Source organism: Daucus carota, chromosome 6 (genome assembly GCF_001625215.2).
Source record: "Daucus carota subsp. sativus chromosome 6, DH1 v3.0, whole genome shotgun sequence".
NCBI lineage: Eukaryota > Viridiplantae > Streptophyta > Magnoliopsida > Apiales > Apiaceae > Daucus > Daucus carota.
The window spans coordinates 27,819,149-27,834,118 of record NC_030386.2 but is presented as its reverse complement, the minus strand read 5'-3'; the positions used below and the strand labels follow the sequence as shown (position 1 = coordinate 27,834,118).

Genomic DNA, 14,970 nt, shown 5'->3' with positions numbered 1-14,970 from the left:
AATTAATTTGATTCGGTTTGTATTCAGGTTTAACAAAATTTAAACCAAATTGCAATTATATTAGTGGTTCAGCTTTTGTTCGATTTGATTAGCAACTGGTTTAATTTTTAATGGTGTCGATTCGTCCGGTTTATTATGATTTTTAATTTTAATTTCACTTTTTGACTCGGTTTTACTCATTTCTGCACTAAATTATAAGATAAATAAGCCTCCCAAACCATACAAGTGTATGGCGAGCTCATAAGAAAGGTTCGCCACATTTACAAATGGAACCTAACTACTCCCATTATACCTTGCAAATCGTATGCACTAACTCACCCTTACTCCCCGAAACTCGAAAGATGATTTTAGTATAATACGTTTCATGGTTAAGTTGGTAATTCTCTTCGCATCTTCCCCTTTATAGTCGAGATATAAATATTTTCTATTTCAAAAGTTTAAATTTTATCCGTGAAGATTTAAAATTTTAAATGCAATTAAATTTAAAATAAGGTCATTTGGATACAGGTGTTATATGTATATTTTTTTGAAAAATCACATATTATTTGTATTCAATTTATATTTATGCTATTTAATATGTACTTTAAAAAATTTCAAATAAATTTTAGATACTTAATCTGAACATTAAATTTTTATTTAAATTTAATGATTTATGGTCCGACAAAAAGACAAGAAATAAAGGTTTAATATTCATCAACTCTTTTGAGCTCGTTCGTAGAACAATTCCATCTAAGTTTTACACCACTATTTTGTCGAAGTCATTAAAGTCTATATATGTTCTATAAGTAAAATTTAAAATATTATAAATATATTATTTTTCGAATGATAATCTACAAATATCATCAATTTATTGAAAATCTCGCAGATCTTATACATTTTATAAATAGAATATCGCAAAATATATTATTCTATAAAATATGCTTAGCTTGCAGAACACATATATTATACTCGTAAATGTATGAGATTTGTAAGATTTTATTGAATTAATAATATTTATGAAATAAGTTTTGCAAAATAACACATTTCTTACAAAATATTTTATTTACATAATATTAATGAATTCTGGAAATTGGTGGACTTCGTTAAACTTTATCGAGATATTACAATTTTCTAATCAAAATTCACATCTTTAAACAACATATTCAATTCAAATTCGAATATTATTTCGACAAGTTAAATTAGCAACCTCGTTTCCATTGCTGATCTAAATTCTAACCTAATTTAACAGAGTAAATTTTAGCCCCTTTCCTCTACTGCAGTAATTTGTCCAATATTACCTTCGACCAAAACCTTATTTCCTTGTCAAACTTTAAAATCTTACCCAGACACACAATTGTAACCTAGACGGCTAGACGTGTGTATACTATATATACACTATACATACATGTTTTGCACTCCTCTCTAATCTTCGTCTCTTCCAAAACTAAAACCCTGAAAAACTTACTGCTTGAGGGGCTGTATAAACCCTAAAACCCCAGCTTGGTCTCATCGCATACCTCTCATTACCGACTTCTTCGCCGCCTCAGGGTAAGAAATCTGTGTCTTTTACAGCTACTTATATATGTTTTTTGTGTGATTGTGTTTCTCGATTTGTGCGAGAAATTTATGTCTTTATCAACTTCTTGATGATGTGTTGTGTTTGTTGTTGATTGATTTATTGTTTGTTGGAGATGCTCTGTAATTAGTTTGATGGTGTAATTGATTTTGTGCTTCTTGTTAGTTGATTGTGATTGTTAAAAGGGATTTTTTTTGTGTGTGTTCATGTTTATTTTCGATTGTTAATGGCGGTGAGGGTTCTTATTGAATATAAATTTGTAAGCGTTTTGTTAGCAAGTTGTTTAGTAGAGGGTCAAGTGATTTAAATTAAGACAATGTACATCGACTTTTTGCTTGTGTCGGACTTTGTATATGAAGATTTTGGAAGATGTTGCATTAATTTGTATATGTGGTTTTAGGTGCTCTGTTTTTCGATATCTTTTTTTAATTTGTCAGTGTAATGTTTTTCACATCATTAAATTAGTAATATTGGTTGTGGGTTGACTCATTATGTGGTTATTAACTATTGAGATGAGATGATTTCTTGTGTTGATTGTTTGTAAACTTCAGAGATATCAAGAACCACTTACGAGGCTGCGAAAATCTGCCTATTCATTGTTTTAAACATTCCAAGTTGAATACGTTTTATCCCAGCATTGTCGTACGCCCGTACTTTACCTAGTTTAGTTGTCATGGACAAATAAGCGTGTTGTCCAGGGGTTTACCTTGCTGTTTGTATAGGATTTTTTTCTCTGTTTTTGTCTGTTTGCAGTACAAAGATAATCCCTGACATTTTTCTTCCTCTTATTATCTTACATGCCAATATTAAAAACAATGATCGACTATTCTATAATAATATTATGTAGTAGCAATGCAATATCTTGCTATGTTGACACAAAAAACAATGACAAGCGTATATCAATCTATGTTGGCAGTCGGCACGAATAGAAGTGGCACTGAGAATTATATATGAAAAAAACAACCAGTATACGATTTGTCCGATGATAACAACGTTTTAAGCAGTTGAGGTAATTCAATATTTAGAGACTGTATTCAATTTAAAATTTAATAAACTAGCTTAGTACCCGCAATACACGGGTATATTTTGTTTTATTAATATGCATTAGTTATCTATGTTATTTTTTCTTATTTTATTATTTATTTCGCAGTTTATATACTCAATGCAAATATCAAGGTCTGATAACAATCGTCGAGGCCCCACTAATAATCCGTAGGATATAATTAATTTAACTAGTTTCCTCAAGCTAATCTAATCCAATCCAATTAATTAATATTATTTTCTACAATTAATATGTCCATTGTTTCCTTTACCGTAATTTTATTTCTTTACTGTACCTTAATTTATTACTGCTACACGCAATTGAAAGCTAGAAGCCTTGCACTATAGCACTATACTTGTATTTTTTGCCCTCCCCTCGGCTCCAAAACCCCTCCTCCCTAGATCTCTCTCGCCTCGTTTATCTCCCCTCTCTTGGCTTCAAGGATTTTATATCTTTATGATTACTCTTACATGTTTTTTCCTGTATATCGTGTTTCTTGATTTTGTGCAAGAAATTATCTACATCATATTTCTAACAATTACGTGTTTTTTCTGTTTAATTTGATTTCTTGTTTTTGTTGATTATGTGCTTATTATTATTTTTAGAGATGACAATCGGGTCGGGCGGAACGTGTTTCACAAATATCAAACCCAAACCCGAAATTTTTGACCAAACCCAAACCCAAACCTGGAAAACCGAACCTTCAAATCCCAATCCGAACCCAATGGGTTTGGTACCCCGAAACCCGAAATATAATTGCAGACTTGCAGTTGGACAATATGGATTCATGTTCCTGTACTTCTTGTTATAATTTATAAAACTTAAGCATTTACCACCAGCATTTAACGTGGAACATGTTGCAACATTAACATTCTATACCATAAGTTTACATTCACCATGCTTATTAGTTCTTTTGTATGTTCGACATACTTTTTACAGCAAGCAGACTATCAGGCACACCAAATGACTATTTTGGTATTGTAGAAACTAGAAAGTGTTATATTTTGATTTGGTAGGTATCAATCGTTGATGGCATTTGGAGTTCGCACTAGAAATTAATTTTTAAACCCTTTGTTGTGGGTTTTTAGTTGGTGGGTAAAGAAGCATAAATTAACACAATGTACATCAATTATGTGCTTGGCTCAATGTTATGCTCAGTGCTCACTAAACTTGTGAAGATTTGAAAACATGTTACATTAATATCTATCTGGTTTTGGTTTATTGCTAATTATGTATCTAGTATTGTGTTTACTAGTCGATAGGAGCATATTTAATTAATAGATGGTAGGATTCAGTCCCTCCATTTGCTATACTTTATACTTTTCTCCATTGTCCGTGTAATGTATTTGCAACATTCATTTAGTGAATTGGTTATTTTGAAGTAACTTATAGCGTCACATGTTTATAATTGTAGAATATCAGAAAACAACTTTGAGGCTGGGATATCTGTAGTGTTGTAAAAAGCGCATTAAGCAGCCGATTAAGCGGCCGCCTAAGCGGAATCGGGCATAAAACGCTTTGATTTTGTACTAAGCGGGATATTAAGCGTTTTTGAAAATTAAGCGGACTATTAAGTGGATTAAGCGGTCAAAATGATGTTGACTTGCTAATTTTTTAATTTTAAAATATAATTTGTTTATAATATAACTGTAATTATATTAAAATATTAAAAATATATATTTTATTAAAAATATTTTAAATTTAAATTTTTACCATAACATAATATTATTTTTAAATATATTAATATTATAACTAAATATTTGATTATATTTTATTAATCCGCTTATTGACCCGCTTAAAATTTCGCTTAAGCGTCCGCTTTACCGCTTAAGCGCTAGAAGGTCCTTCCACCGCTTAGGACCGATTTGCGCTTTTCACAACACTGGATATCTGCCCTTCTCATGGCTTAAACATTTTAAGTTTAATAACCCAAAGTTTCCATACTTTACATTGGAGTCATGGACAAATAAACATGTTGTCCAGGGATTTAAATCCTGGCTCTGTGTATTGGAACTCTTTCATTTGTACTTGGAAGAGACAAAGACCACTTTGTGATCATAGTTCTTTATACCTCAAAGGAATTTTTTTTTGACTGTCAGGTTAGAAGATACCTTGGGCTTGAGAATACATCAAAAATTGCCTAATTACCATATATCACAAATATATATCACCACGACAATATTTGTGTATATGATGCCTACTCCAATATCCTTACATTATAAATGAGACTAATAAATAAATCTATAATGTTTGTAACATCCATTCGTCTTTGTGTGCAGGGGTTTATGTATGTGAGATGGCCATGCCAACTGATAGTATTGAGTCACGAAGCACTGATGAACAGCCTAACAAGCGTAAGAGAAAGAGGTCTATAGTATGGCAATACTTCTCGATTGAAAAAAGTGGTACTGACTGTACACGGGCGTACTGCAACTCCTGCAAAAAGTCATTTGCTTACATTAGCGGCGCAAAGCTAGCAGGAACTAGTCATCTAAAAAGACACATTAAAATGGGTGTCTGCTCGGTTGACCGTCGCAATAATGAGGAAATAAGTCAATTAATTCCATATACACCCATAAAGACTGATAGCACTGCAGTTGATACTATACCTCCTAGAAGACGCTACAGAGGTAACCCAAGGCCATCATCTATTCCCTTTAAGCAGGAGACTTCCAACCATTCAATTGCCAAAATGATCATAATGCATGATTATCCACTTAATATCTTAGAAGATCATGGTTTTGTTGACTTAGTGAGGTTTCTTCATCCCCAGGTTCATCTAGATATCAATAGTGTCCAAGAGGAATGTGTCAACATTTACCTTAGGGAGAAGCAGGATGTTATAGATAAGCTTAGTGGAATTTTGGGACATGTTAATCTTGCACTGGATCTGTGGGAATCAGATCAAGGCCTCTGCTACTTACTTTTAACAGGCTATTTTGTCGACAACACTTGGAAACTGCAAAAGCGTATACTTAATGTAGTTATGCTACCATTCTCTGACACAGAAGCTGCCTTCAGTCGTGCTGTTGTTGATTGCTTAGCTTCCTGGGGACTGGAACACAAGATTTTTACTCTTACTCTTGGTGCTTCCTTTGCGAATGAAGCTGTACAAAGAGATCTCAGAAGTCTGCTCTCAGTTATGAATCCACAAGTTCTCAATGGTCAATTAATACTTGGGAACTGTTATGCCCGTATGTTGAGCTGTCTTGCAGATGATGCTTTAAGCTCACTGAGATCTCTTGTTAAGAAAGTTCGTGATGGTGTAAAATATGTAAAAACGTGTAGAGGCAGTGAAGAGGAATTCATTAAACTTAAGCAAAGGCTTCAAAACCCTAGCTCAAAGAGCCTAGCACTTGATGATCAAACAAAGTGGAATACTACTTACCACATGCTAGTGGCTGCCTTTGAACTCCGAGAAGTATTTTCTTGTATGGATACTTCTGATCCAAATTATAAAGAAACTCTATCAAGAGAAGAGTGGAGACAGGTGGAAATTCTTTGTGTTCACTTGAAGCTTTTCTTTGATGCAGCTAACATTTTATTAGCTCCAACACACCCAACCACCAATATATTTTTTGATGAGGTTTCAAGCATTCAGCTTAAGCTGGCACAAGCAGCCATGAGCGAGGATACTTTCACCAGAAATTTGACTAAACCTTTGTGGGAAAAGTTCAATGAATATTGGAATGGTTGCAGCTTAATTTTCGCGGTTGCTGTGGTTATGGATCCAAGATTCAAGATGAAACTTGTGGAGTTCAGCTTCTCTAGGATCTATGGTGAGGATTCTGGGACCTGGATCAAGGTGGTTGATGACGGTGTTCATGAACTTTTTGTTGAATATATTGTGTTATCACTGCCTCCACCAACTTTTGTTGTAGAAGACAATGAAGGTGTAAAATTGGAGATGAGTCCAGAAGATGAGGTTTCTGTTAGCGATGATATTTCAAATTTTGATGTCTACATATCTGATGAGATAGCAGGAACCCAACATATGAAATCAGAGTTAGACCAGTATCTCGAAGAACCTCTTTTGCCTCGAACACAAGAGTTTGATGTTCTGAGCTGGTGGAAACTAAACGCACAAAACTACCCAACTCTCTCTAGAATGGCATCCGATATATTGTGCACCCCAGTTTCAACAGTTGCTCCAGATTCTGTGTTTGATACCGTGACTAAAAAAATGGACAACTATCGATGCTCGCTAAACCCTTCTACTGTCGAAGCACTCATTTGTGCCAAGGATTGGCTTCAGTATGGATCCTCATCATTTTAAGACCATTCTTTTAAAATGTAATTTTAGCTTCACCATTCTAGTTAAACTTATTTATGTGAATTTCAAAATCATTCTTTATACAGAGGCCGGCCTAATGGCTCAGTTTTGTTCTTCCTACTGATTTTGCTTTTAGTATTTGATAATGTTCCGAGTTCACATTGTTTTTTGTTCATGCATTGAAGAGAATTCCTATGTCTGCCTTCTATTTTTTTGGCCTAATTTTTTAAGTGTGCGCCTTTATGTTTGATTGTGGAAAAAACGCCTTCTATTTTTTTGGCCTAATTTCTTAAGTGTGTGCCTTTATGTTTGATTGTGGAAAAAACGCTACGAGGATTCAGGGATAGCCTAGCGCCAAATCTTGATCCCCACCCCTGTTCCCTGACAAGGTCATGGAGTTAGATTATCACTTTGCAAAACATTCTCACGCATATTCACTTCACAGTTAGATAAGAATAGTATACTCATGGCTCCAGTATCTCCAGTCTATAGGTCTTTGAAAGTTCGCCTTCACCACTTTGCCAAACCAACCGATCCAACTTCTTTATTCAATGGCTGTAACTCCATGGACCAACTTAAACAAATTTACTTGCAAATTATTCAAAAAGGCCTCAGCTCGGACGCTATGATATTTAGTAAAATTGTTGCTTCTTGTTGTGTTCATGAATCTGGTTGTATGGATTTTGCCCGTCGCGTGTTTGAGACAATTCCTCAACCAAACGTTTTCATCTGGAATACCATGATAAAAGGCTATTCTCAGGTGAAAAGTCCTTATTTTGCTATTTCTATGTACATGAAAATGTTGGAAAATAATGTTGAGCCAGACAATTACACATTTCCTTTTTTACTCAAGTGTTTTACGCCTGGTGTTGCATTCAGTTGTGGCAGTCAGATACATGTTCATGTTTGTAAGTTTGGATTTGAATCTAATGTAGCTGTTCAACATGCATTGATACATATGTATTCGTTATCAAAGCAACTGGACATGGCCCGAGGGGTCTTTGATGTGAGTTTAAAGGGTGATGTGATATTGTGGAATGCGATGATATCTGGATACAACCGAAGCAAGAAATTTGATGAGTCGAGGAAACTTTTTCATTTAATGGAGAAGAGAAGAGTGTTGCCCAGTACAGTGACTCTCGTTTCAGTGCTATCAGCTTGCTCAAAACTAAAGGATGTTGACACGGGGAAGCGAGTTCATCAGTATGTTACAGATCATAAGGTGGAATCAAGTTTAACATTAGAGAATACCTTAGTTGATACATACGCTGCTTGTGGTGAGATGGATATTGCGCTTGACATCTTCAAAAACATGAAGAAAAGAGATGTGATATCGTGGACTAGTATTGTGACGGGCCTTCTGAACGTTGAACGAGTTGAACTTGCAAGGAAATATTTTGATCAGATGCCTGAGAGGGACTCTATATCTTGGACGGTTATGATTGACGGGTACCTTAAACTCAACAGATTTAAAGAAGTGCTGATGCTTTTCCGGGAGATGCAAACTGCTAAAGTGAAAGCTGATGCATATACCATGGTTAGTATTCTTACAGCATGTGCACATCTCGGGGCCCTGGAACTGGGGGAATGGGTAAAGGCTTATATTGACAAGAACAAGATCAAGAATGATGTATATGTAGGAAATGCTCTTATAGACATGTACTTCAGATGTGGTGATGCAGAAAAAGCTGTGGAGGTATTTAATGAAATGCAATACCGGGATAAGTATACCTATACCGCCATGATTGTTGGTTATGCAAGTAACGGACGTGGTGAAGAAGCACTTGTTGCTTTTGATCAAATGCTACAAGAATCTGTTAAACCAGACGAGATAACGTGTATTGGTGTGCTGTGTGCTTGCACGCACACTGGACTGGTAGATGAAGGTAGAAGGTTCTTCTCTAATATGCGAGCTAAGTATGGGATTGAACCAAATGTAGCACATTATGGCTGCATGGTTGATCTTCTTGGTCGAGCCGGGCATATCAGGGAAGCATACGAGGTGAGTAAGAATATGCCTATGAAATCGAATTCTGTTGTCTGGGGTGCTCTCCTGGCCGCTTGTCGAGTTTATAAAAATGTAGAAATGGCAGAGACGGCTGTCAGACATCTATTGCAGTTGGAACCTGAAAATGAGGCTGTTTACGTTATTTCGTGCAACATATATGTAGTTTGCAACAGGTTGGAGGATTTGAAAGTCTTGAGAAAAATAATGACAGACAAAGGAATTAAGAAAATACCCGGCTGCAGTTCGATAGAGGTGAATGGTATCATTCATGAATTTGTAGCAGGGGACAGATCACATCCTCAATCTGAAGACATATGCTTAAAGTTGGAGAATCTGAAAGAAAATTTAGTACTTGTAGGTTATACACCTGAAATTTCAGAGGTTTTCGTCTAGCTGTTGATAAAGAGACTATTATACCATCGTGATCTCAATTAGCATGTCAAGGAGATAGCAATGTTGTCTGATTCGTATACGTTCTTTACAAGATTGCCACCATGTAGCAAAGTTAAATTTCTCAAGTTCTTGTTTGGAAACTTGGGAAATCATTTCAGATTTTAACAAATGACTGGATGATTAGAAAAAGTTAAATTTCAAATCTGATTCAATCCCAAGTCGTTAAAATTCAAGCATAAACATCAGAAATTGAAATGAGAACTCAATCCATGTCATTTGAAATCTATCATTTGAATTGAATTTCATGTGACTAAACACAATCCAGAAAAAAAAAAAAAACGAGATTACAAAATATGAAGCAAGAGTTCTAGGAGAGAAATAATCACAGCTTACAAATGTTTAATAAGATTATGAGCTATAACAGTTGGTCTAATAATCACATTAATTAAAAAAGGTAGAATAGAAAATTTTAAGAGGTTCCCAACTTGGTCTTTACCCAGAACCGGGGTCAAGCACAGGAAGCCGGCAATGCAGACTGATTGATTTATCTGTTTGATGTGTACCCGGAATAAAGAACTGGAAAATCACAGTTAAGCAAGCACCTTGTGGAGCAATCCCATAAAAAGCACAATCAGGTTTTGCCAAATGGCATTGTAGACTCTTAGAGAAGTGCTTTACACTCACTTGGACTGACATTGCATCTCCTCTCAGTATAGCCCTTTCACTACGAGACTGAGCAGTCAGATTTCGATCCTCAGCTGGAACCTGTGCTTTCTCCCCTATAACCAACAATTTCCGGAATTCAGCACCAAGTGTTATTAAAGTAGTAGAAATCTGCAGATGGAGGTCCCCACATTTGCTGATAGACATGCTGATCGGGTCCCCAACATGCTTCATCCGATCAACAAAAGTCTGTAACTGATTCATATCAGGAACTTGCACTAGAGTTTGAGGCAAATCTTGAGCTGAATCAAGAGCAGCTTGAAGTTCGAGTACATCAGTTCTTGACAAAGGCTTAGAGATGGGCACATCTTGTATCACAGCAGATTTGTAACCCTTAGTCTCGAAAGTGAGAAATGGCATTGCCTGCTGAGAGTGAGGAGGAAGCTTCTTCACAAGTTTAATCTGAAGGCGGTTCGAGGGTGGAACAGCAGCAGCACCACCATCAGCACCAAATTCTGCATAGATGGTGACGACACTACGTAGGGCTCGATGGAGGAGAGAAAGATCAACAGCAAATGCAATACGATCTTCATTCTGGCTGGAAATCCGATAGTCATCAAAAAGGGCCTCCTTCCTAAACTGAGCAATGGACTGAATACCATCACCATTAAGGAGATTGTGAAGGAAAAAAGCATGGTCTCGGGTAAGATAAAGATGACAAATCTTTCCCATTTTATCTAGGGCAGGTAAGAACCTCTTCTCTAAGAGACTAATACCATTGTCCGTAAGAAACGCCTTAAACTTCATTGCTATCTATTGGAATCAACTTACACACAAATCCACCGGTAATACTATAAAATATTTCTGGAACACAAGCAATAACATCAATTAATAACTAAATAAAAATCTTAAATCAAACCTAACAACCTACATTCCAGTTTAGCAAACACGATCCAAAATACGAAATAACAAAATGCCCTAATTCCTAAATGACTAGATTAACTCGAATACCTCGTGTTTTTTTAGTTTACTATTCCTTTAGACTTGTACAATATACATTAATTTTATTGAATTTGAATAAGCTTCACAACGACACAGAATCGACACGTCTACAGTCACCAAGTCATGAGCAGTTGAGCACAACCAAAAACACGAAACTCGCACACTTACAGACCATGTTAACTCTAATCAATACGCTAATTAAAGTAATTGTAAGTACAATTCAAGCACTTCAGCACAAACACACACAACAGGAACCCTAGGTGGGTAGCAAATGTAAAGGAGTGTATAGAAATCAGATAGAAACAACAGTATAGTGATATGCAACTACGATTGTTAAAACTGAGTAATGAAATTACATGTCAGTAAATGAATTAATTGGACAATAAGAAAGTGAAATGAGAAGAGAGAATGTGAGCACCTGAGAGATCCTGGTGTTGTTTGCCAGGCACAATTGAGAGGGAAAACGGAGGGAAAAGGTAATAACTATAAAGTAATGGAGGGAAATGGAATTTTGGGTTTGGGTTTTATTGGGTGGATTGGGCCCATTGGGTTTGCTTTAAACCACCGTTTTCAATATTCATTTGTGAGTTGGGTGCGGCAGAAGGAGCACTGTGGTATAAATTTTTCGTATTAGATTTGGTTGGAGCCTGGAGGTGTAATCTATATAATACACTTATAATAAAAAAAATAAATAAAATCCCCGACATTTTGACTTCGCTTTTAAATTGAAGTGTAAAGGGTACAATTATAAATAGATTTCTAAGAGATTTTTCGGAGCACTCTTCATTTATTTTTTGATAATAAATATTGCATCCCTTCCAATTTATCAAATAATCTTTCTCACTCACATTGAGGCGGTGGAATTTTAGATATTAATAAAATATAAAATAAAAAAAGAATATTACGTTATTAAAAACGTACCAACTTGCTATTAGTATATTACATGTACTTTTTTATATTGTATTTAAAAACTAACTAGAAAACTCTTACAAATACTCTTGTATTTATAATTTGATGCGGTGTCCTCTTTTATTATCGGTTATTTATTTTTATTTTTCTTTATGTATGAATCCGCAGCCGCTATCTTTCGGATGCGCACAGCAAACCCACGAGCTCTCGTAATAGCCTGCAAACTACGACATGCTCTCGTCGAGCAGGCATAATCACAAATTCTCCACCTTTTGCGAGTCGAATATGTGACCAAGAGGATACAAGTCCTCTGTATGCGGGCTTATCATTGATTATTTAAATTACATCCGTTAAATTTTCAACTCATATCGATTTGACCGTGAAATATAATACAAAAAGTAATTCCTATAAATGTCTAAACTTCGGTTCTTTCTGGAAACATATTAAATTTTAATTTTTATAATATTAATTTTAAATATATGAATAAATGTAAAGTCCTAATAATTATATGTCTATTTCAAACTTATCAAAAAGACTATAAAAATATGATTATTGAAAACTATTGAAAAAGAAATATTTTAATTTTGCACTGAGGTCATAGAAAATATCAGTTAAAATTATATTTACAATGTCCAAACCTAATTGTCATCCCTATTCCTACCCAAAATTTCCAAAGTTATGGACTATCGTTGATTACGCTCTGATTTTATTATATTATTTTTACTAAAACTGCAGTCCATGTGCTTCACTCGTATGTACTGCTATGTAATTTGTCCTTACAAGACTAAGACAACATATTTATCTTATTGTATCATAGAAAACACATGAGCATGTCAATCTCAGCAGCAAAGTACATTCATGACAGCGAAATATGGATTTTGATGGTAGACTTTCCTTAGAAGCGGGTTCTGAGACGACGGAAAACAGATGAGACCAGTCAAAATGTTTGTGATATTATTACTTAAAAGTCATAATATGATAGCTAAGACAAATATTAATGCTATAGCCTATAAGCATGTGTTTTTCGGGGGACAAGGGGATCACTGAGCAGCAAACTCATCCTCACTCTCCCGCTCATTTTTATATATTTTTATACAATTTTCTCTAATATTAAATACATATTCTATGATTTTTATAAAATATGATTTATAAAAAACTGATCCAGTAGAATATTACTTCCACAATTAATATTAAATATCAGTTGTAATACAGTTTTTTCTAATATTAAGTACATATTTTACGAAGTCAATGATTAGCAGAATATGCTTTTTATCTTTCTTGATCCGTTTGTAAAGTATAACCACTTTTAGAAAATTGTGAATATTAGTTTTTTCTTAAGAGCATTCACTTCCTTTTCAAATGTTTTATTAATTTATTTTTTTCCCATCTTCCTTTCATTTAAGTAACCCAAACATACCAATAACTGCTCCGGCAAATGTAGAAGCCGCAGTGGACGGCAAATGTGAAACACTCCCGGTGGGCCGGTACTTGAGTCAGAAACTGATGACCATGACAAGTACATTATTGTTGATATGCACATGTTTTTAGGGAGCGAAAATAGCATTTCCTCGTCCATTTGCAAAAGTTATGGTCAGATCTACAGCACTCGAGCATCACGAACACTTCAATATAACACTCGCTGCTCTTCTGTCCCGTTTAATTATTTACCATGCATTTTAATAATTTTTAATTTTATAAAATATGGTTTTATAATTTATTTTTTAAAAAAAATTATAAATAAAAATTATTTTCCATTATAAAATTAAAAAATAAATTATAAAATTATACTTTAAATAAGCATTAAAATGCATGCCGCTCTTGAAGACGGAAGGAGTATACAATACTCCACTTAGAGTAAGTATAAAGATGTCCTAATTCAAATTATAAAGATTATATTAAAATATATTTTAATAACTTGGAATATATTTAATTTTAACAATGTGGGTTATTATTCTTATTTATTTATATTTTATTATTAAAAATATTTATTTATCATTAATTAATAATATAAAATAAAGAGAAAAAAAAGTGTATATAATAATTAATTATAAACGATATGACAAGGAAATGGATGACTTGAAAGTAAGGTTCCAACACACACACACACACACACACACACACACACACACACACACACACACACACACACACATATATATATATATATATATATATATATATATATATATATATATATATATATATATATATATATATATAAAAGGTATCATCATCATATTGTTGGATCGATTATTTTTGTCAAATGTCTTGAATTATAACTGACATCATGCAAGACAACTCCTAAACTTGCTCGTGTTCTGAGAGATAATAACAGGAATCAGAATTACTCGGTAAAAGTGCTGATTAGTGATAGGTCGTAAAATTGATGATTAATCGAATTATGAATCAATTTTGATTTATATTTATAATATAAATAAGTACATAATTTAAAATTTTAATTTTTTTCCAAATTTTAATATTCTGACCGACTAAATACTGACATGATCGAGTTTTGACCATTTTTAACTCGAATTTACAAATTATATCGGAATCTGCCTGATTACCAATTAATCGGCAGAATATATTTATAATTCAATCTGTTAATTAATATCATGATGTATTAAATATAAAAGAAATTCAGTTTAAAGAAGTTGTGCATTCATGCACAATACAGATACGGGATTTCACTTTAGAAAAGGCAATTTTTTTTCAGTAGTATGAGTTTGTCGGAAACTTTTTTAATATTATTTATTCCACGAGTTTCTAGCTATTATTCTCCACACATTGTTTTGAGTATATCAGTCAAAATAGGTCGTTTAAATTTCACATGATTCAAATCAATAATCGGAAAGCTTCAGTCTGAAGATAAGTCGAGCAACGAATTGGCCTCAAAATAAAAAAGTTAAGAAAAAAACGTGTTTTTTTACCCTCCTTGAGATTTAATATACAAATTCCGTATTTTTAGGATTAATGTTCCTTCTCGTATGCATAAAAAAGAAATGGCAACAAGAAACACTAAAAACATATTTAATTTATAAAATTAGAAAAATATTGACCAAACTGATTATAAAACTAATATTATACTATACAATTCACTTTAATGTCGATAAAATTTTCCCAATACG

General features: G+C 33.9%; 3 protein-coding genes across 3 annotated transcripts; 2 read left to right on the top strand and 1 right to left on the bottom strand.

Annotated features, from left to right (window-relative positions):
• Nucleotides 1–1,314: 1,314 nt before the first annotated feature.
• On the top strand, nucleotides 1,315–6,986 carry LOC108225150 (zinc finger BED domain-containing protein DAYSLEEPER-like). The gene is made up of 2 exons (XM_017399968.2): nucleotides 1,315–1,527; nucleotides 4,877–6,986. The coding sequence occupies exon 2, from the start codon at nucleotides 4,894–4,896 to the stop codon at nucleotides 6,871–6,873; it is 1,980 nt and encodes a 659-aa protein (XP_017255457.1). The 5' UTR covers nucleotides 1,315–1,527; nucleotides 4,877–4,893; the 3' UTR covers nucleotides 6,874–6,986.
• Nucleotides 6,987–7,138: 152 nt separating this feature from the next.
• Nucleotides 7,139–9,446, top strand: LOC108226725 (putative pentatricopeptide repeat-containing protein At3g15930). The gene has a single exon (XM_017401717.2). The coding sequence runs from the start codon at nucleotides 7,337–7,339 to the stop codon at nucleotides 9,269–9,271; it is 1,935 nt and encodes a 644-aa protein (XP_017257206.1). The 5' UTR covers nucleotides 7,139–7,336; the 3' UTR covers nucleotides 9,272–9,446.
• Nucleotides 9,447–9,543: 97 nt separating this feature from the next.
• Nucleotides 9,544–11,467, bottom strand: LOC108226568 (uncharacterized). Its single transcript, XM_017401540.2, has 2 exons — nucleotides 11,355–11,467; nucleotides 9,544–10,798 (listed from the first exon to the last, which is right to left on the bottom strand). Exon 2 carries the CDS (start codon nucleotides 10,739–10,741, stop codon nucleotides 9,764–9,766), a length of 978 nt encoding a protein of 325 aa, XP_017257029.1. The 5' UTR covers nucleotides 10,742–10,798; nucleotides 11,355–11,467; the 3' UTR covers nucleotides 9,544–9,763.
• Nucleotides 11,468–14,970: the final 3,503 nt, after the last annotated feature.